Source organism: Plecotus auritus, assembly GCF_963455305.1.
Source record: "Plecotus auritus genome assembly, chromosome: 6".
NCBI lineage: Eukaryota > Metazoa > Chordata > Mammalia > Chiroptera > Vespertilionidae > Plecotus > Plecotus auritus.
In genome coordinates, this window is record NC_137773.1 from 171,838,729 (window position 1) to 171,861,716 (window position 22,988).

The following is a 22,988-nucleotide window of genomic DNA, read 5'->3' on the forward strand; positions in this document are numbered from 1 at the left end:
ACGTGATCCAGCAAATTACACTCCTAGGCCTACAGGGGTGGGCAAACATAGATCTACAGTTGTGAGTACAGGAAAGTTTATTCTTATATTATTATTGATTATTATATTATTTGCATTATGCAAATCTATTTTTGGCCATCCCTGTATATGCAAGGGAAATGAAAATGTACATCCATACTAACATGTGTACATGAATGTTCATAGTGGCATCATTCATAAGAACCCCAAAGTGGAAACAAAATATTAGTTCACTGACATAAATAACATAGGGTATAGGCATACAATTCTGCCATTAAAAAAGGATTAAGTGTTGGATATGCCACATCAGAGATGAACCTTAAACACATTATGCTAAGTGAAAGAAGCCAGACACAAGAGCCTACATATTGTATGGCTCCATTGACATGAGATATAGAGAAAAGGCAAATTTATCCCTGACCGGTTTGGCTCAGTGGATAGAGTGTCGGCCTGCAGACTGAAAGGTCCCAGGTTCGATCCCGGTCAAGGGCATGTACCTTGGTTGTGGGCACATCCCTGGTAGGGGGTGTGCAGGAAGCAGCTGATCGATGTTTCTCTCTCATCGATGTTTCTAACTCTCTTTCCCTCGCCCTTCCTCTCTGTAAAAAAAAAAAAAAAAGGCAAATTTAAGACAGAAAGCAGACCAGTGGCTGCCTGGGGTTGGGGGTCCAGAACGAGGATTAACTATAAATGAGATCTTAAGGAGGTATACATGTGTTCTAAAATTGATTTATGGTGATGATTGCAGTAAAGTTACTAAAAATCACTGAATCCGTATATTTGTAATGGGCAAACTGATGACAAGTAACGTAACACTGTTTACACATTTTAGGTCCTAAATTTTAGGACCTATTTAAGGTCTTAGGACAGAGTGATGACACTATTTAGGTTTTCCAAGCAGTTTCAATGATAAAGTGCTTTGTTTTATTTATCTTCAGCTACAGAAAATGCCAGAACTCAGAGTTGAAACAGTGCTGGGACAAAATAAAAAACCTTTATTTGGACACTGAGAGGCTAGGAAGCCACTGCCCCCCCTTCTGCAGGGCCTCTGCCAGGTTCATGAACCAATGAAGTCATGACACCTTTCCTTCCTCATCCCCACATCATCTCCGATGTAGACTTGGCCTGGTGACAGTGGCTCCTCTTTCTGCAGAACCAGCCCCCCGCTGGAGTTCCTCAGTCACGGCAGGTGGCCCACAGCTTCTCCGGCTTTGCAATTCCTTGCCCAAGAACAGACCCAAAGAGGCACGGTGGTATGGGGGGGTGGCTGAAGCGGAGACCCCGACAGAGCTCTCTCCCTGGAAATGCTTTCAGGTTTGCAGGGTGTGCAAGGCCTTCTCCCCCAGGTGCTGTATGTCTCAGTGGCTCCTCTTCAGGGAGATCCTGAAAGCTTGAGTCAGGCCCACCTATTCGCTACTTGAACTGGGTAACAAGGTGACGTATCTGCCTGGCTTTCCCCATAGGGCTTCATCTCAGTCCAGGAGAGAGATGAAGCAGCTCTTGGCAGAAACCAGGCAGGGCAACAGATCCCATCTCTCCCCAGGGCCCCTGGGTCAGGACTTGAGGCCCATCTTGGCCATCATCTCTTCATAGACTGTCCATGCCATGGCTGCCATCAGAGTCCTGCGGAGGACCCGGGGAACACCGCCTTGGAAGAAGCCACGCAGCCCGTAGTCCTAGGAGGGAAATGCACGTCAAAACTCAGTTAAGTAGCGATATAATTATGTACCTGCCACAAGAGTGCGGTCTCTCTGTACCCCATTTTTGAGTCTTAGTTTTTAAGCTTTTATAAATAATGTCAAAACTATGACTAATGAGCTCAAGAAGACAATGAACTTTAAAAAAAATTTTTTTTTCACCCTGGAAAAGGCTATTTTTCCAGAGGATGGTCAGCCATACTACAGTAGGAGCAGAATTTGGAGATCCCATCCATTTGGATCCAAAAACTCAGGCTTCAACATTTGGTGTAGAAACAGTCTCACCTTGTGCTAAGTACCAAGGAGACCATTCTTACCAATGAGAGGACCAAGAAATGGATTTGGCAACCTTTCGTAGGACAAACGCTTTGGTGTCGTTAAATTCATGACTTGTCTAGTATTGTCCCTCACTCCAAAGGAGCTTCTGTACATTTTAGTATTGCATTTCTTTTATTGGGCCATGCCTCCTGAAATTAATATCCATGCAATCACCATAAAGTCACATTGTAATAATTTTTTTTTTTTTTTTGCTTACTTGCTAAACTTTCTTCCCAGGTTTGCTCCCTCCCAGGGGATTTATTTCTTGGCTGTACAGGTGCAGAGCTTGTGCAGAGCACAGAAGCACCAGGCCCCAGTGGCAGCTGAAATCCAGACCAAGGTCTGCTCGCCCAGCCCTGGGCCCTGGCTCCAGGCAGAAGGAAAAGGTGCCTTTTTGGCAATTTCTCTGCCTAGAGAGAGCTTTTTGGGGAGAGGGGGAGTGGGAGGAGGGGGTAATTCACTGTATATTTTTGACGGCTCTATATAAGAATTAAAGACAAAACACCTCTTTTTCAACCCCCATAATCTGAATTGATTTGTTCATTCCTATTGTTATCATTCCTGCCATTTTCTCATAGACTGAAGAATATATTTCAGGTAGGGGCTGGGGGGTGGGGAAGCGGGGAAAATGGGATATCTGTAATACTATCAACAATAAATATATATACATGTGTATCTATGTATCTATCTATCTGAATATATTTCAGACTATGTGACTGTAGGTATAGAGAAGAAGGAAGCAGGCAACCTCAGCAGTGTGAAGATATGATCAGATTCATAAATATCTGCTTTTATGGGACTCGATGCATATGCTAGGTTTCCTCTGCTGCATAGAAAAATTGAGAAGTACAGAAAAATCTAAAGATACAGGTGATACATTTACCGCAAACAAGAGCATCTGGTGGGTGATAACAGTACATGTTTCCCAAGGGCCAACTCAGTGGCTTTAAATAGTACATCAAAGCCTTTACGTCTACTGTGCTTGTTATCTTCAGTAACACCATTTGTATAAGAGCAAATGCGAGAAAATGTGCTTGTGGCTTTTTTCTGACTATATTTCCTCCTGGGCCCTTGACAAGTCTCCCCGGATCGCCTGGTTCAATGGGTCTGGGGTAGAACCCTACAATCTATATGCCTAACAAATATCACAGGTTGTCCTAATATAGGGCCCCTGGAAAAACAAACAAACAAAACACTGACTGTAGGTTTTCAGCAGTGGCTCCCAATCTTGGCAACACATTGGAACCACTGGGGAACTTAAAATACGGATACCTGGGTTTCACCCCCCAGAAATTCTGCTGTAACCAGCTCAGGTTGTGGGGATTTTTAAAAGCTCCCCAGGTGATTCTACTGTGTAAAGGATAAGGGCTACTGCTACTCTAGAGAGAGTGTCTTAACCACAATGAGAACACATATTGACTGTACAGCCTTACTCTGAAGATGATTGTCACTGCCTGGCCAATCCACCGAAATTTCACTGGGGAGAGCTGCATATGAGTTTTGATAACATCCGCAGGCTGAGTTACCAGTGAGGCCAGAATACCAGCAAATATCCCACAGCTGAAATTTACAACGGGAATAAGGGCTGCATCCAACTGGTCTGAAATAGGACAAAGGGAACATTCAGTTGTAAATAGATCTCATTCATCAGATAAATATCAATGCCAAGTTGCCCACTAATTTTTCCCCATAGCCAGAAGGGTCTGGATTCAAACAAAGTTAAGAATTAAAAAATTTAAAGGTATAACTAATAAGTGCTGATGGAGTGAAAATTCACCTTTTTATAACCATCACAATTCATTCAAGCAAGAACCAATGCCTAATGCTCAAATGTATGGATGAAGGGAATAAGAAGTTTTATATGGATTTATGTAGATTCAAAGTATCTCCCCACAGAGATACAAATTACAAAAATAATAATAATGATAATAATAATAATAATGAGTTTTCAATGAAGATGCTACCTTATCCACATGATAAAAAGTTAACATCGCCAAAACCGGTTTGGCTCAGTGGATAGAGCGTCGGCCTGCGGACTGAAAGGTCCCGGGTTCGATTCCGGTCAAGGGCATGTACCTTGGTTGCGGGCACATCCCCAGTGGGAGGTGTGCAGGAGGCAGCTGATCGATGTTTCTCTCTCATCGATGTTTCTAGCTCTCTATCCCTCTCCCTTCCTCTCTGTAAAATATCAATAAAATATATTTAAAAAAATAAATAAATAAATAAAAAAGTTAACATCACCCACAATGCGTCAGACTAATGTCATCAGCTTCCTGATGTTAAGGTACTTGGGACACAATATCACTGTACATTTTAGTATTGCAATTCTTAGAATCAGGCAGATTTAGGAAGTATTCTTAAGGGCCTCCGTAGAAGTGCTTTATTCCGCCCCATTCCCCACTAAGAATTACAGTGCATCCCTTTCCAAAGGCTGCACGTGAAAGAGCAGAGACCACGCCTGTGATGCCCACTGCACCCGAGCGCCTGGCCCTGGCCGGCCACAATGCCCAGGCTCAGTTCTTAAAACTCTGCTGAGGATCTGGAGCTGCTAAGAGCAACCAACAGTCTCACAGTCGCAACCAACAGTCGCAGAGCAAGCGGTGAGAATGCGTTTCGGGAGATCTTTTCCCCACCACACCTTCTTTTATCCGTACCATGGGGCACGATGGTTTTGGTCTGGTTGTAAAACATTAGGTAGATTCCAGAAAAGGGGGCATCACGAAGGAGTGTCGCCGTCAGGCCGCTGAAGAGGCCCCGGTGGCCCTCGCTGCGGTAGATGCTCCGCAGGGCTGCGTAGACGCTCTCATAGCGGTACCTCCCGCTCTGCAAAGGAAGCACAGAACAGGGGCTCGCACAGTGGCCCTGGGTGTGAGCACGGAAGCAAGCCAGCTTCAGGGTGGGTGGCATTACCAGGGCACCGGGGCCTTGGCTCACACACGGCTTGGCCTGAATACTCAGATGGGTTCTCTGGGAGGTGACAGCAGTGGCCACTTGACTCAAGGAGCTTCATGCCTCTGTTTACCCACCCTGAGGGCCTAAAGCGGTCAAACTCACCTCGTAACGTGTCTTGATCACAGTGATAGGCGACATGCAGACCCCTGCAACCGAGCGAGAGCTCACCCCCAGCATGACGGACTCCATGGCAGTGGGGGGATGGCCTGGCAGGAAGTATTGCTTCAGAGAGTAGAGAGTCCCGAAGTAGATTCCAACACCAGGGACACACCTCACAATGGACTGCAGGGACGGGTGGTGGTGGTGGTAAGAGTTGGAGGAGGAAAGAAATCAAAGACCGGTACTATCAGATACTGTCTTAGCTGGGTTTTCCCAAAGGGCCCAGGATTTGCATGCAAGTAGTTGATTTAAGGTGTGGAGGGAACACCAACAGGAGAGAGGGAAGACGGTCCATCAGTTAGTCCCCTGGGCAACGGAATCCCTTTGGGGAACTCTGGGCATGGGTGGAGGTCATGCCTCCGAGTTATCCCTCCACCCGAGGAGGGGAGTGAGGTAGAAGCTGCACTAGCAAGCCAGACCTTGTTAGAGTGCAGGTGCACGTCCCCCAGCCCTCACACAGCAAGCGAGCAACCTCGAGGCAGGCAGGAGGACCATGCAGGTCCTCCCAGCACTTCCGGCGCTCACGTTTGCTTAAAGGAGGATACGGGGGGGTAGACGAGAAATGGCTAGTTATAAGGAGAGGGTGCAAGAGGAGATCCCAAAGGCAGCTTACAGGGGACATCCCTTTCCACAGGCCCAGAAGACTCTCGGTGCGGACCACCTGCAGGAGCAGAGTGAGCATTCCCACGCGCCTGGATCTGAGGGCAGACAACAGGGTGGCAGGGAGGGAAAGTCACAGACCACATCCGCACAGGGCAGCTCCCCGCTCCAAGACTCCTGTGCGTGGACCCTTCAGGGCACTTAAGAATCTACAATGCGTCTTGGAATCTCGGAGTTCTGAGGTGTCATGATTTGACACTTATACGTTTATCTGTCCAGTCATCCTACAAGCAATGGGATAACCTGATTTATACCCTTCCAGTTCATACATATTTAGTACACTGCCCACGGTGCTGAACCCAATACGGGGACACAAAAAAGACACTCCATACTTGCAGCACAGGTACATTACGGGCTAGCACAATAACACGCAAATGTCACCCAGGCAGATCCAGGAAGCTGCTCAGGGAAGGACCCCGTTTAATCCACCTTAAATTACATCAATTACACTAATTAATGTAAAAAATATTCACAGAGAAGAATATACACAAAACCCATGAAGGTAGGGCCTGGCCTGCTTCCCAGCCAGCAGCCAACAGAATGGAGGTGGACTTCACACGGTACAGATGCTCCTGGGCCAGAGAGAGGTTCTGAGACCGGTCCCTCGGGGAAATGGGGGACAGCAGGCCTTACCCATGGGCTGAGGGCTGGAGAGTCTGCAGGCGCGTTTTGAGGAGATCCAGGGGCTGGAAGAGGAGGGTAGAGCAGGTGCCACTGATGGAACCGCACAGGAAAGCCTTGATCGCCGGGTGCAACTGCAGGACAAGAGAACGCTGTCAGCCGCGCTGCCACTGGCGGCCTCACCTGCGGGAGGATCTCACAGAAGTCACCTAGTGGCGCCCTCTACTGGCTTCATACTCGGGAGAAGGGAAAAGCGCAGCCTGGAGTGTGAACGGCGCTGCAAGGTTGTTGAGGGCATAGTACGCCGCAGGGGGCGCTCTCTGGACATGACATTGATAACTTGGCTCCTACTGAGCGACATGTCCCCACAATAAAAATTATTGCCTATCTCCTTATCTTCACAAAAGCAAAACCGACTGAACACAGTGTGTGGACTCTGAACGGCTGGTTTCCAGGCTCCCTGGCTACAGGGCCTGCAGATATTTATAGGAACAAGACAAAGGAAATGAAACCTTAAGCTCGGCCACAGTGTTAAGACATGCGCCACTTCCTGTGAAACCTATGGGTTTCCTTAATTTAAAACTTTCCCCTTTCCTTACACCCACCCATCTCTCTTGAGACCTAAGCAGCTCGCTGCGGGTGCGGTAGACCAGTGGCCCTTCCTGGTTTTGCTGGCTCTCCTTTAAGCCAGGACTGTCATACACACGGATGAATCCTGAGGCACCACGGGGAAGGGCAGAATCCATCAAAAACTAAATGTACTCCCCCAGGCAAGCGCCAGAGCCCTCACAGCCTGCCCCAGGCTCCAGCCGCAGTCACACAGGGTAAAGTCACTTGCACACATCCAATCAGGGGCCCTCCGTTTCCCCATCAAGAAGGACGTATTAATTAAGATGAGTAGGACTTAGCAGGCCTTCCGGGGCTTTGACAAAACCATGCTGGAATTAGCCTCCAGCACTCAGACGCGCAGCCTTCTGGCCAAGCGTCTGCCATTCATATTGTTGGAGCGATCACTGCATCCCTGGGGTTGCAGCTTGCAGTAAGTTGGCTGTGGCTGAACCAAGAAAGAAGACATATGCAGATTTCTACCGAAATTAGGATCCCATGGAAGATTTTGAGGAGATGAGGAAGGCTGACATCTTTCAGAGTGCAAAGTGACTTTGGAATGTCAAGAATCTGTCTGGGCCCTAACCGGTTTGGCTCAGTGGATAGAGCGTCGGCCTGCGGACTGAAAGGTCCCAGGTTCGATTCCGGTCAAGGGCACGTACCTTGGTTGCGGGCACATCCCCAGTAGGGGGTGTGCAGGAGGCAGCTGATTGATGTTGCTCTCTCATCGATGTTTCTAACTCTCTCCCTCTCCCTTCCTCTCTGTAAAAAATCGATAAAATATATTTAAAAAAAAAGAAATACTGAAAAATAAAAATTCAATCAAAAAGGAAAGCCTTCTCCAAAGAATTACGTGGCAAGCTCCATTCAAAACGGTCTTCTCCCCCTTGTAATTTTTTTTTTAGCATATTTTTATTGATTTCAGAGGGGAAGGGAGAGGGAGATAGAATGGGAATCATTGATCGACTGATGGGAATCATTGATCGACTGTCTCCTGCACGCCCCCTACTGGGGAACGAGCCTACAACCCGGGCACGTGTCTTTGACTGGAATCAAACCTGGGACCCCTCAGTCTGCAGGCCTACGCTCTATCCACTGAGCCAAACCAGCTAGGGCCCCCTTGTTATTTTTAAATAAATGGCATACATGGTCCTAAAACACTATTAAGATGAATATAAAGTTGCCTGTATGCACATCATGTAACCAAAATGATTATGATCTGTGATATTTGCTTCCCAGAGAAGAGAAATCATTCCATATTCCACCAAACAACCAAGTCACAAGTTATAACTGGAATTACTTAAAAGATTGTTGGGAAAAGGATTAGATAAGTTCAGACAGTAAGTAGTGGAGTTTATAACCACGTTCAAGCAGCTTGTAAAAGTATCAAAGGATGATAGAATTGGCAAGACAACCTGGCCAGCGTGGCTCAGTGGCTGAGCATCCACCTATGAACCAGGAGGTCATGGTTCGATTTCCGGTCAGGGCACATGCCCAGGTTGTGGGCTCCATCCCCAGTGTGGGGTGTGCAGGAGGCAGCCTATCAATGATTCTCTCTCATCACTGATGCTTCTCTCTCTCTCTCTCTCTCTCTCTCTCTCCCTCTCCCTTCCTCTCTGAAATCAATAAAAAAAATTTTTTTAAAAAGAATTGATAAGACAACAGTGAAACGGAGCAAAATGTATGGGACTACAGGTCTGTGTCACAAATCCCCGCCCCCAAGGAGAGGGTCCTGCTCCTTCTGCTAACACATATTCACCCCACTAAGTGTTATGTTTCTCAGCCTCGACCGAGACTTCGCAACACCAATTAGCGTTCTTCCCTGGACTCTCGGCCTCTCCGTTCCAGTGGCATCCTCTCTGTTGCCTGGAAACAAGCTTGCAAGCCCCCCAGCTTCCCAGCTCAACGGCCAGCCATCTCCTCTCCCTCTTCACTCCTCAGGCCCCCATCACCTGCCATCCAGCCAAGGCTTCTCCACTAAGCTGCCCTGGGTGCTTGCCAAGGACCCACTGCATCCCAGGACCTCATTCCCATCTTTATCCGTTTCTTACGTGGTCCCTCTGGTGCATCTGAGATGGCTGATGGCCTCCCCTCTCAGTTTGGGGTTCTCTCTCTTCTTCTGGCTGCCCTGCTGTGTCTCCTTTCCCTCGACCTGCCTGCAGATGTTGCTGTTCCTCTTATCTCCTCCAGCTGCAGCCTCTCAGGGCAACCTCACCCTGCCCACACCCATACCCACACCCACACCCATACTCACACTACACACCACACACAGGCAACCACACCCACACCTCCAGCCCAGGAGGCTCGGTCTAGACCAGCCGTGGGCAAACTACAGCCCACGGGCCGGATCCGGCCCATTCGGCTGTTCTCTCCGGCCTGCGGAGCCCAAAGAGCAGAGGGTTCTCTTGCTCTCCCCTCCACTCCTTCACCAGCAGCAGTGTTAACATGGCAACGTCGGGAAACACAGCCGCAGCTCCTTCTTCTGAGTGGGTGGATTTATATCCGCCTATTCAGTAGAAGCAACAACCTCTCAATCTTCCAGAGGCTCCTTGTAATGCCCGCGGACGCGTCCCCGGACATCACCCTGGGAGTGCGTAGACACGTTATCGTGGTGATGTAGGGAGACACGCCCCTGGAGAGCACAGGATCAGAGCATTAGCTAAAAAGGAGACCAACAACACTGTTCCCACTGAAGTTGATGTTTCAAAGACCAAAAACCTTTCAACCCAGTCTACATTGCCATCTACATCTACGTCCCGGGCATAATTTGGAAGTTGCACTAAAGAAAATGTTTAATTTACTGTTTATACATTTTGTTCTTTTCTATTTGTTTTAGTTTTAAATTACTTTATTATATTTAAGTTTAATTTGAAAGGCTTTTGTACCTTTCCTTTGTTAGGCAATTTTATTTTGCCTTTGCCATCTTCAATATAAGGTATGTTATTGTGCTATGATTCCTCCATTTTTTGAAGTTTCAAATTATAATAATTAGTGTTTACATTGTTCTTGTTAAAATGTTTGAAATGAAAAAAACTATTGAAATAAAAAAAAAAGACCATACCCTTTTATGTAATGATGTTTACTTTGAATTTATATTAGTTCACACAAACACTCCATCCATGCTTTTGTTCCGGCCCTCCGGTCCAGTTTAAGTACCCATTGTGGCCCTCGATTCAAAAAATTTGCCCACCCCTGCTAGTCTAGTCCCTTCTCTACCCGGCAGCCACAGTCATCTTCTAAAACTGCAAATCTGACCACACTGCTTCCAGGTGCAAACACCTTCAGGGAGAGACTTGAATTAAAATTTAAAAACAGCCCTAGCCGGTGGATAGAGTGTCAGCCTGCGGACTGAAGGGTCCTAGGTTCGATTCTGGCCAAGGGCACATGCCTGGGTCGCGGGCTCGATCCCCAGTAGGGGGTGTGCAGGAGGCAGCCGATCAATGATTCTCTCTCATCATTGATGTTTCTATCTCTCTCTCCTTCGTCCTTCCTCTCTGAAATCAATGTATTTTTAAAAAATTAAAAACAATACTCCTTAATTGTTCCTATTCCTCCAATGGTAAAGTCCAAACTGCTGGTTTGCAGAACCTTCCACGAACCAACAGGCCCCATTTTATCTTTGTTGTCTGTGCTCTCAGCCTCCTGCCTCTTACACTCTGCAGTTATAATGGATGGACTCTGCCTTCTTTTCACCTGTGAGAACTCTGCCTGAGCTCTTCCCGTGTCTAATTAATCTGGGCCTCTGCTAGACCTTACCCGCCCTGGAAAACCCCCATCAGTGCTTCCACCACACCTGAGCCCATCTCCCTATAACTGAGGGTCCAGGACAGGTCCTGGTTGTACAGCTCATGGGTACCTCTAGCATGGAGCCTGGTACACTGTAGGTGCTCAACTGTCAAAAATGAATGAATCAGCCCTGGCTGGTGTGGCTCAGATCTTGGGTTCAAGTCCCTGTCAGGGCCCATACCCAGGTTTTGGTTCCATCCCTGGTTACAGTGCACGCAGGAGGCAACGAATCGATGTTTCACTCTCACATCAATGTTTCTCTCTCTCCCTCTCCTTACTTCTCTCTCTAAAACCAATAAAAAAAGCAGGTGAGGATTAAAAAAAAAAAAGAACCTCCTCCATTACATAAACTATCTTTTTCACATCCTTTTTTTCACAGCACAGTGCTTAGATATATTATTGGCTCAATAAATATTTGGTAAACATATAAATAGAGCTGATAACTATTTGATATTTTCTAAATAGCCAAAATTATTCAAGCTAAGTAAAATGAGTAATCCAGTTTTTTTGTTTTTCTTTGTTTTTTTTTGTAGGGCAGAAAGAACCAAACAATACTACACAGGTACACAAATAGTAGCATTTCCATAGTTAGAAAACTAGTTCCCCAAGCAATTTCTACATCCCTTAAAAAAATAAAATCCTAGCCCAGCCGGCATGGCTCAGTGGTTGAGCATCAACCTATGAACCAGGAGGTCATGGTTCAATTCCTAGTCAGGGCACATGCCCGGGTTGAGGCTAGATCCCCAGTGTGGGGCGTGCAGGAGGCAGCAGATGGATGATTCTCTCTCATCAGTGATGTTTCTACCTCTCTCTCCCTCTCCCTTCCTCTCTGAAATCAATTTTAAAAATGTTTAAAAGTAAATAAGTAAATCCTAAAACCAGTTAAATTGTAAATGCAATAAATCTCCAGGCCAGAGCTGGATGCAGCCCCGCTCCGTCACCACCAATAGGGACTCGGAGGCCCAACCGCGCAGCCAACCCGGACGCCTGGGGGCGTGGCCTCGCGGCGCCGGCTGACGCACCATTTCGCCGCCCGCTGGGGGCCGGAGACCCAAAGGTGCCGCCCTCTCCGCCCGCAGCGATCCCAACGTCTCCAGCTTGGCGCTGTGACCGGGCCTTGAGATGGTCCAAATAACTAACTGCCCGGGTGTCCTCCCACCTCTGTCACTCCAGGCACCCAACTCTAAGCGACGTCCCGTAGCGCTCGCACCTAGTTTGGGGCCTCACGTGCACATTCCCACCCCCCTCATCCTCCAACCTGTCCCGTCCCCCAAGGCCCCGGCAATTCCGCCCATCTCTACCCAGATACCATTCACTGCACCAGCGCGACCTTTAGTCGTGTGTCCCAAGCTGCAATCCTCTCCTCCCTCCTCCTTGCTCGCCAAGTCCTCCAATCTGCACGCACCCGGGGCGCAGGAAAGGGTCCACAAAGGTCGCTGACTCTTGGCACCCTCCCTGAGCGGCAGTCCTGGACCCTCTGCCTTTCCTTTCCCGCAGTTTACCATAAGCGTTTCCATCCTGTCTCCCACATCTTGAGGTTGCAGCAGCGCCGGGCGTGACTTCTGAATCATTGGAGGGGGTCTGTGAGTGCACCGGGCTCAGGGGGCCGTCGGTGGGAGCTCTGGCCCGGACCTGGCGACTTGGGAGGAGATGACGCGTCTCAAAGCAGGGGCTCTCTACCGTCGGCACCTGTCGGCGTCGGGACCTGCAGGGTCCCGGGCTGCGCACGTGGCTCGGGGCTGGCGTACGAGCCTGCACCCGGGAACCACTTGCAGCTTTTCACTTGCTTGGCAGACACCGCGGCTCTGCTCTCCGGCACATTCTGCCCAGACTTCAGGGCTGGAGACGATTAGGTTCAATGCATCAGGGGTGGAGACGGCTGGAGGAACTAAAAGAGCCGGGGGGGTTTAACTTCCGGGGTCGAGGCTGGTCTGGTGCAGGTGAGGGCGCGCTCCTTAGTGCCACCTGGTGAAGACATCGGAACTGCAGGGGTTGTCACTTGTAGGAATTTTGTTTGGGGGGCTGTTCCAGGCTCTGGGGATACAGCAGCGAATAAAACAGGTGAAGTTGATGCCTTCATGGGGTTTACTTCCTACCAGGTAATAACAGGTAACATTAACTGTTGTACCTTCATATCCCATACTTTCATACTTGGGTCATTGCATATATAGTTCATATTCAAATTTTACCAACTGTACCCAAATGGTCCTTCACAGCACTTCCCCCGGACTTAGAATCCAACTTAGGGTTATATACTCGTTAGTGGTCATGTCTCTTTAGTCTCCTTCAATCTGGAATAGTTCTTCAGTCTTCCCTTGACAAACATATTCTTTTTTTTTTTTTAATATATTTTATTGATATTTTACAGAGAGGAAGGGAGAGGGATAGAGAGCTAGAAACATCGATGAGAGAGAAACATCGATCAGCAGCCTCCTGCACACCTCCCACCAGGGATGTGCCCACAACCAATGTACATGCCCTTGACCGGAATCGAAGCCGGGACCCTTCAGTCCGCAGGCCGACGCTCTATCCACTGAGCCAAACCGGTTTCGGCGACAAACATATTCTTAACATATGACACATACAGAACTAAGCTCCAGTTCTTCTCTCCTACTGCAGGCGACTCTTGTCACTGTCAGCTACTGAATGACAAGTAGGTGGCATCAGAACACAGCTTTGTAACCCTGTATGATCCTCTCACATAAATCAAAGATATGTATTTTACATGTAAGGAAACTAACTGAAACATTTAAAGTAAGTTGCCTAAAATTCCACAGCTAAAAAATAAGTAACAAAATAAAACTTGCCCTTATTAATTTTACCCTCCTTTGGATCCCCGCTATACTAGCCCAGTCATTTTACCCCAGAAACTCCGGTCACTCAAAACAAAATACGTTTATTTTGTATGCAAAAAACATTGACATCAGAATTATAACAGCATTTCAAAGTGTTTTTGAGAAATGGTTTTCTATATAAAACATCAATAAATTCCTACTAATACAAATTTAATGTGAAATATATCTTGTGTCTATAACCAAATTTCTAAGACTAAAAAGACACTCATACTCCAGTATAAACCATTTTTGTCTTTTGGAAGAGGAGTGGCTGGGAAAGTAGAGACCCACTTCGAGACACCGTCCTCACAAAATGTAGTCTGTGCCAGAGGAACGGGAGGAGTGCTGATAGAAGGAGGATGGTTTCTCCCCCTTCTCCTTGGTGATTGACCTCCCCAAGAAGAGGGGGATGTGGTTGCAACTTGTCTGAAATATTTCTGAGAGGTGTTTCTTGAACTTCTCACCCACGAAAGCATAAATAATAGGGTTCACACAGCAGTGAGTGAAGGAAATGATTTCTGTGACATGGGTGGCATAAATCAGCTGCTGGCTCGTGGCACATCCATCCAAGATGTGCAGGTCGTGCAGGGAAGTGAGGAAGAGGACCACATTGAATGGGACCCAGAAGACTAAAGATGTAATCACCACGATGAGTACCAACTGGATGGCCTTGGTCTTGTTCTGGTTCTGGCAACTCTTCAGCTGGTGCAGGATGCTAGTGTAGCAAAACATCAGGATGGTGAATGGGATCAGCAGGCCTAAGATATTTATTTCAAAGTGGGTGAAGAGCTTCCACTTTAAAGTCTGGTGATTGTAAGACGAATAACACTGGAGGATGCCATCTTCAGAGGCCACTTGGTAAAATACTAGCAGTGGGCTGGTGGCCATGACAGCGATCAGCCATACTGCCAGGCTCAGGGCTGTACCCACTCTGGCTGTCCTCACGTTCATGGCATACACAGCATGGACAATTGCCAGGTACCTGTCCACGCTCATGAGGGTGATAAAGAACATGCTGCTGAAGAAGCCAACGTAGTAAAAGCCAGAGACTACCTTGCACATTACAGTCCCAAACACCCACTGGTAGAGCTGATAGTGAGTCTGAAAGGGGAAGGAGAAGACAAAAAGCAGGTCAGACAGGGCCAGGTTCAAGAGGTATATGTCTGTGATGCTCTTCAGCTTCTTGCAGATGACAAGGACCAGGATGACCACGCTGTTTCCCAGAAGACCGAATACAAACAGGAGGCAGTAAAAGATGGCAAGAAGCCACTTGCTTTCTCTCTGGATAACTTCTCCATCACAGGGGCTTGAGAGGATATCAGGGTAGTAGTAGTCACTTGTTGTCATGTTGGGCTCGAGTGTATAATCCATCAAGGCAAGAGGACCTGGTCACAGAGATACCTAAGAGATATTCAACTTTAAAAATATTTTAATTCAAAAGTACAGACTGAATTCGTCCCCCAGCTCCCAACTCGTATATTGAAGTCTTAAAGCTCTGTTTCAGACTAAATGTTCTTGCTCCTCTCCCAAGAATTTAAAATGAATCATAGCTCAGTTTTACACATACCTGATTTAGATGATATCTAGATGAAGCTTTTTAAAAAATATATATTTTTATTAATTTTTTACAGAGAGAGGAAGGGAGAGGTTATAGAGAGTTAGAAACATCGATCAGCTGCCTCTTGCATAACCTCTACTGGGGATGTGCCCGCAACCAAGGTACATGCCCTTGACCTCAATCGAACCTGGGACCCTTCAGTCTGCAGGCAGACACTCTATTCACTGAGCCAAACCTGGTTAGGGCTAGATTAAGCTTTTGACGAATGCTGGAATGGGTTATGATTGTGGAGGATGTTGAAATGGAGTGGGTGTATTTTGCCTATGAGAAGGGCATGAGTTTTGCGAGGCTAGAGGGCAGAATGTTGTGGACTGACGTGTGTCCTCCCCCAAAGTCAGATATTGAAGCCCTAATTCCCAATGTGATGTTATTCAAAGATAAGGCTTTCGAAAGGTAATGAAGGTTAAAAGAGGTCCTAAGGGTGGCGCCCTGATCTGATTAAACTGGTGACCTCAGAAGAAAATGATGAGATACCAAAGACCTCCCCCTCTCTCTGCACAGTGCAATGTGCAGACAATGTATTATATATTGGTACATTTGATACCTATACAGTAGAACTTTGGTTCTCGAACTTAATTCGTTCCAGAAGGCTGTTGGAGAAGCAATTTGTTCAATATTTTTGTGTGATATATATCCTTAGGCAAGGGAAACAAAAGAAAAAAACAAACAAATGGGACTACATCAAACTAAAAAGTTTTTGCACAGCAAAGGAAACCATCAACAAAATGAAAAGACAACCCGCTGAATGGGATAACATATTTGCCAATGATGCATTGATAAGGGGATAATATCAAAAATTTATAAAAAAACAACTCAACACCAAAAACAAACAAACAATTCAATTAAAAAATGGGCAAAGGCCCTGAATAGACACTTCTCTAAAGAGGACATACAGATTGCCAACAGACATATGAAAAGATGCTCAATGTCACTAATCATCAGAGAAATGCAAATTAAAACTACAATGAGATATTGCCTCACACCTGTCAGAATGGCTATGATTAAAAAAATCCACAAATGACAAGTGCTGGCCAGGATGTGGAGAAAAGGGAACCCTCATACACTGTTGGTGGGAATGCAGGCTGGTACAGCCACTGTAGAAAACAGTATGGATTTCAAAAAATTCCAAATGAAACTGCCTTGACCCAGTGATTCAACTTCTGGGACTATATCCAAAGAAACGTGACACACTGATTGGAAAGAATATGTGACCCCTCCTATGTTCATTGCAGTGCTAGTTAACAATAGCCAAGATTTGGAAGCAGCCCAAGTGCCCATCAGTAGATGCGTAGATTAAAAAGCTGTAGTACATTTAAACAAATGTATATTTGAATACTACTCAGCCATAAAAAGGAAATCTTACCTTTTGCAACAGCCTGGATGAACCTAGGTGGTATTATGCTATGTGAAATAAGCCAGTCAGAGAAAGACAAATACCATATGATTTCACTTATATGTGAAATATAATGAACAAAATGAAGAAACAAAATAGAAACAGATTCATAGATATGAAGAACAGACTGACAGCTGTCAGAGGGGAGAGGGCTGGAGGGGTGAGTGAAACAGGAGAAAGAATTAAGAAAAAAAAAGGCTCATAGACACAGACCACGGTATGGTGATTACTAGGGGAAGGCGGGGAAGAGTGTAGGGATAGATGGAAGAGGGTAAAGGGGATGCATAATGAAAAACGGAGACTAGACTTTGGATGGAAAGTGCACAATGCAAATGTGCAGACAATGGTACACTTGATACCTATACAGTGGAACCTCGGTTCTCAAACTTTATTTGTTCCAAAAGGCTGTTGGAGAAGCAGTGTGTTCAAAAACTAAATCATTTTTTTCCTCATTAGAAAGAATGAAAATTGAATTAACTTGTTCCAGACCTCCAAAGTATTCTGTTTTCACCTTTCTTATGTAAAGTACATGTTTAATGTACAGTTTAATCTATAAGCAAACACTTCTTTTCTTAATTTATCAAACCATCCCCTACTAGCCTTAAACAAATCACTTCAGCACTCATTCCAAGGTCAAATCTTCACTTTTTCACATACCATTACCTCTGAAATGCTGTCACTGGCTACCTTCTTTTCATTTATCCAAATCAACAACTTTTCTACCCCTTCAATTGCCTGTGATCATTGTTTCATGAACACTTTCACACGTTTAGCAAAATCAGCACTCTAGATGGCCTCTTTAGGTTTTAAAATTGTGCTAATCATCTATTTCAACAGCAACCAAAGCAAATATATATATATATATATATATATATATATATAGTCACAGCACAATTTTATATATTATTATATATATATATATATAGTCACAGCACAATTTCCTGAGATGTTAACAAGGTGACATTTAACGGTAACCTGACTCACATTGTATTCTCTCCTTCGTGGCCTGAGAGATGTTTTTTTTGGTCATGCTGATGTATCAGCCTGAGAGGGTTGTCAGGTTAAGAAATGAAATTTATTCCAATAACCAAGACATTTTCTCCATGAATAACTTGGTCAAGAACCCAATTGTTCAAGATGGGAGATGTTCAAGAACTGGTTTGATTGTATAATTTTATTGAACAATGCAACTCCAATAAATTCATTAGAAAAAAAAGATAATTTTTCTCAAATTGATATATTCATTCAAGGTAATTTCAATCTACACTTACTATTTTTCAAGGCATTTGATTGCTGAACACTCAGAAATCCCTGTTCACTATGCCACCTTTCTCTAATTTGAAATTCCAAGCAAGATAGCCATTTTTAAAGATATATATTTTATTTAAGCATTTACCCCAAATATATTTTATAAACACAGTTCCCTCAGCCAGAGCCATAGGCAGCCACTACTAAGACATGCAGGGTTTGTGTAAGCTGAGACATTCAAAGATTAAAAAAAAATTTACCTCTTGTGGCAAACCTTTGAAATATTAGCCTCCCCTTGGCCTCCTTCCCAAGAATATAAACATGTCCCTACCTGTTTATATCCTTGTTCTCCAAGGATTATTAACACATACCTTAATTCCAGCCTTCAGTTGCTGATTTCTTTTCAGAGTCTGCATATGTGGTAATACCTCTGTGGTAAGAGGTTGAATTGTGTTGAGCCTATTGAGCATCCTGTGTGGTTTTTCTTTAGTAATTTAAATTTTTTTTATTTTTTTAAATAATTCTTTATGGTTGAAAGTATTACAGATGCCCCCTTTTTTCCCCCCATGGACCCCCTCCAACCCCCCCCCCCCCCCGCCCACCCCAGGCCTTCACCACTCTATTGTCTGTGTCCATGGGTTATGTATATATGCATACAAGGTCTTTGGTTCATTACCTCCCACCCACCCACCCTTCCCCCACCTTCCCCCCTAGATTCCATGCTCTGTTCCATGATTCCATGTCTCTGGATCCACTCCATTCATCAGTTTATTTTGTTAATTAGATTCCACATATGAGTGAGATCATGTGATACTTGTCTTTCTCTGACTGGCTTATTTCACTTAGCATGATACTCTCCAAGTCCCTCCATGCTTTCTCAAAGGGTAAGAGATTCTTCTTTTTTACTGCTGCATAGTATTCCATGGTATAAATGTACTACAGCTTTTTTATCCACTCATCTACTGATGGGCACTTGGGCTGTTTCCAGATCTTAGCTCTTGTAAATTGTGCTGCTATGAACACAGGGGTGCATACAGTAGGTCCTCGGGTTATGTTGGAGATCGGGTTATGTTCGTGATGTAACGCGATTTTCGCCATAAGTCGGAACCTACCTACATAAGCACCTACGTCATTCACATGGAGCACATACACAGCAGTAATGAAGTGAAACAGTAAAAGAAATTTAAAAGAAAGATAACAATTCCTGACCTTTACTTGTAGTAAATACAGTAAATAATAAAAAAACATAAAGCACATATGTATATACGTCGAAACGATGGAACTTTTTTTTTTTTTTTAATAAATAAACTAGCGGCCCGGTGCACGAAATTCATGCACGGGGCGGGGGGGGGGGGGGTGTCCCTCAGCCCAGCCTGCACCCTCTCCAATCTGGGACCCCTCGAGGGATGTCCGACTGCCCATTTAGGCCCGATACTGGTGGGATCGGACCTAAACGGGCAGTTGAACATCCCTCTCACAATCCAGGACTGCTGGCTCCCAACTGCTCTCCTGCCTGCCTTCCTGATTGCCCCTAACTGCTTCTGCCTGCCAGCCTGATCACCCCCTAACCACTCCCCTGCCAGCCTGATTGATGTCTAACTGCTCCCCTGCCAGCCTGTTTGCCCCCAACTTCCCTCCTCTGCCAGCCTGGTCCCCCCTAACTGCCCTCCCCTGCAGGCCTGGTCACCCCTAACTGCCCTCCCCTGCAGGCTTGATCGCCCCCAACTTCCCTCCCTTGCAGGCCTGGTCCCTCCCAACTGCCCTCCCCTGCTGGCCATCTTGTGGTGGCCATCTTGTGTCCACATGGGGGCATGATCTTTGACCACATGGGGACAGCCATCTTGTGTGTTGGAGTGATGGTCAATCTGTATATTACTCTTTTATTAGATAGGATAGAGGCCTGGTGCACAAGTGGGGGCCAGCTGGTTTGCCCTGAATGGTGTCCCGGATCAGGGTGGGGGTTCCCTTGGGGCGTGTGACGGCCTCGGCGAGGGACCTGTGGTGGTTTGCAGGCAGGCCACGCCCCCCCCCCCAGTGACCCAAGCAGAGGCCCTGGTATCTGGGATTTATTTATCTTCTACAATTGAAACTTTGTAGCCTGGAGTGGAGCCAAGCCTTCTGCTTGCTCCATGGCGGCAGCCATTTCTGTTGGGATTTATGTATCTTCTATAATTGAAACTTTGTAGCCTTAAGCAGAGGCCAAAGCAGGCCAGGGCTGCAGAAGCTTGGCTTCCTCCACTGCCGCAGGCAACCCTAGCCTCCTGCTCTCTCCAGCTCTGTGGCGGATTTATTTATCTTCTATCATTGAAATTTTGTAGTGTTGAGTGGAGGCCTGGGCCGGCAAGGGCAGGCGGAAAGCTTGGCTTTCTCCATTGCCAGGAAAAACCAAGCCTCCCTCCTGCTCTCTGTGGCTGCAGCCATCTTGGTTGGGTTTATTTGCATATTCCCTCCTGATTGGCTTGTGGGCGTGGCTTGTGGGTGTAGCAGAGTGATGGTTAATTTGCATATTACTCTTTTATTAGATAGGATGGGAGATGGTGACATAGCCATGAGGATTGCCTGTACATTCTTTCTGATTGGTGTTTAGGGTTTCTTAGGGTATATTCCTGGAGGTGGGATCACTGATTCAAATATCAGTTCCATATTTAATTTTTTGAGGAAACTCCATACTGTTTACCACAATGGCTGCACCAGTCTGCATTCGCACCAGCAGTGTACTAGGGTTCCCTTTTCTCCATATCATCACCAACACTTGTCATTCAATTTGCTGATGATAGCCATTCTGACAGGTATGAGGTGATATCTCATTGTCGTTTTTATTTGCATCTCTCAGATGATTAGTGACTTTGAGCATTTTTTTTCATGTCTCCTGGCCTTCTGTATGTCCACTTTGGAGAAGTGTCTATTTAGGTCCTTTGCCCATTTTTTAATTGGACTGTTCATCTTCTTTTTTTAAGTTGTATGAATTCCTTATATATTTTGGATATTAACCTTTTATCAGATGTATCATTGCCAACTATGTTCTCCCATACAGTAGGCTCCCTTTTCGTTTTGTTGATGATTTATTTTGCTGTGCAGAAGCTTTTTATTTCGATGTAGTCCCATTTGTTTATTTTCTCCTTAGTTTCCTTTGCCCTAGGAGATGTATCTGTAAATATATTGCTACAATAGATGTCTGAGATTTTGGTTTATTCTAGGATTTTTATCGTTTCCCAACTTACATTTAAGTCTTTTATCCATTTTGAGTTTATTCTTGTGTATGGTGTAAGTTGGTGGTCTAGTTTCTTTTTTTTGCAAGTGTCTGTCCAGTTTTCCCAGCACCATTTATTGAAGAGATTATTTTGATCCCATTGTATGCTCTTGCTTCCTTTGTCAAATATTAACTGAGCATAATGGCTTGGGTCTATTTCTGGGGTCTCTGTTTTGTTCCACTGATCTATATATTTGTTCTTGTGCCAGTACCAGGCTGTTTTGATTATGGTGGCTTTGAAGTATAACTTGATATCTGGTATTGTGATTCCTCCAACTTTGTTCTTCTTTCTCAAGATTGCTGCAGCTATTTGTTTTTATTTTTGTTTTGTTTTGTTGTTTTTTTGTTTTTGTTTTTGGTTTCATATAAATTTTTGTAGTTTTTGTTCTAGATCTGGGAAATATGCTGTTGGTATTTTAATAGGGATTGCATTGAATCTGTAGATTACCTAGGGTAGTATGGAATTTTAATGATGTTGATTCTACCAATCCATGAACACAGTATATTCTTCCACTTGTTTATATCTTCTCTTTTTTCAATGTCCTGTATTTTTTTGAGTACAAGTCTCTTACCTCCTTGGTTAAGTTTATTCCTAATTTTTTGTTGCAATGGTAAATGGGATTGTTTGTTTAGTTTCTCTTTCTGAGAATTTATTATTGGTGTATAACAAAGCCATCAATTTGTGGGTGTTGATTTTGTATCCTGCTACATTGTAAAATTCATTAAATCTAGTAGTTTTTTGGTGGAACCTTTAGGGTTTTCTATGTACAATATCATGTCATCTGCGAATAATTAGAGTTTTACTTCCTCCTTTCCAATTCTGATGCCTTTTATTTCCTCTTCTTGTATGATCACTGTGTCTAGGACTTCTAGTACTATGTTGAATAAGAGTGGTAAAAGCGGACATTGCTGTCTTGTTCCTATTCTTAGGGGAAATGTTTTTAGTTTTTGCCCATTGAGTATGATGTTCACTGTAGGTTTGTCATATATGGCTTTTATTATGTTGAGATATGCTCCCCCATTCCCATTTTGCTGAGAGTTTTTATCAAAAATGGGTGTTGGATTTTGTCGAACACTTTTTTCTGCTTCTATTGGTATGATCATGTGATTTTTGTCTTTCGATTGTTTAGTGATGTGTCATGTTTATTGAATTGCGAATATTGTATCAGCCTCGCATCCCTGGAATAAATCCCACTTGGTCATGATGTATAATCTTTTTAATATATTGCTTGATCCGATTTGCTAATATTTTGTTGAGGATTTTATCATCTATGTTCATCAGGGATATTGACTTGTAATACTCTTTGTAGTGTCTTTATCTGGTTTTGGCATTAGGATAATGCTGGCCTCATAAAAAGAGCTTGGAAGTGTTCCTTCCTCTTGGATTTTTTGGATAGTTTGAAGAGTATTCTTCTTAGAATATTTGGTATAATTCACCTGTTAATCCATCCATCCAGGATTTTTGTTAGCTAGGAGTTTATTTCCATCAATTTCATTAGCTCTAATTGGTCTGTTCAGTTTTGTTTCTTCTTGACTCAGTTTTGAAAGGCTGTATGTTTCTAGGAATTGATCCATTTTTCCAGATTGTCCAATTTGTTGGCATATAGTTGTTTATAATATTTCCTTTTTGTGTGTATGTTAATCCTCACCTGAGGATATTTTTCCATTGACTTTTAGAGAGAGTAGAAGGGAGAGGGATAGACAAAGAGAGAGAAACATCTCAGGACCCTTCAGTCTGCAGGCTAGGGCTATAATATTTTCTATAATATTTTGTATTTCTGAGGTGTCAGTTATTACCTCTCTCCTTCACTTCTTATTTTATTTATTT

The 22,988-nt window shown here is 44.8% G+C and overlaps 2 protein-coding genes across 2 annotated transcripts; both read right to left on the minus strand.

Annotated features, from left to right (window-relative positions):
* Positions 1-993: 993 nt before the first annotated feature.
* SLC25A38 (solute carrier family 25 member 38) lies at positions 994-12,708 on the minus strand. Its single transcript, XM_080672633.1, has 7 exons — positions 12,320-12,708; positions 6,438-6,559; positions 5,758-5,842; positions 5,088-5,267; positions 4,688-4,856; positions 3,467-3,633; positions 994-1,694 (listed from the first exon to the last, which is right to left on the minus strand). The coding sequence occupies exons 1-7, from the start codon at positions 12,386-12,388 to the stop codon at positions 1,572-1,574; spliced, it is 915 nt and encodes a 304-aa protein (XP_080528759.1). The 5' UTR covers positions 12,389-12,708; the 3' UTR covers positions 994-1,571.
* Positions 12,709-13,957: 1,249 nt separating this feature from the next.
* On the minus strand, positions 13,958-15,022 carry CCR8 (C-C motif chemokine receptor 8; the record flags this gene model as incomplete). The annotated part of the gene is made up of 1 exon (XM_080673243.1): positions 13,958-15,022. The coding sequence occupies one exon, from the start codon at positions 15,020-15,022 to the stop codon at positions 13,958-13,960; it is 1,065 nt and encodes a 354-aa protein (XP_080529369.1).
* Positions 15,023-22,988: the final 7,966 nt, after the last annotated feature.

Bases quoted from the DNA above. Each gene is read 5' to 3' on its own strand.
- SLC25A38 (XM_080672633.1), bottom strand. From the start codon at position 12,388: ATGATTCAGAAGTCACGCCCGGCGCTGCTGCAACCTCAAGATGTGGGA. The intron at 6,560-12,319 runs GTAAACTGCGGG...CTTGTCCTGCAG, and splicing joins ACAGGATGGAAACGCTTATG to TTGCACCCGGCGATCAAGGC. The intron at 1,695-3,466 runs GTAAGGCTGTAC...TTTCCCTCCTAG, and splicing joins CAGTGACAATCATCTTCAGA to GACTACGGGCTGCGTGGCTT.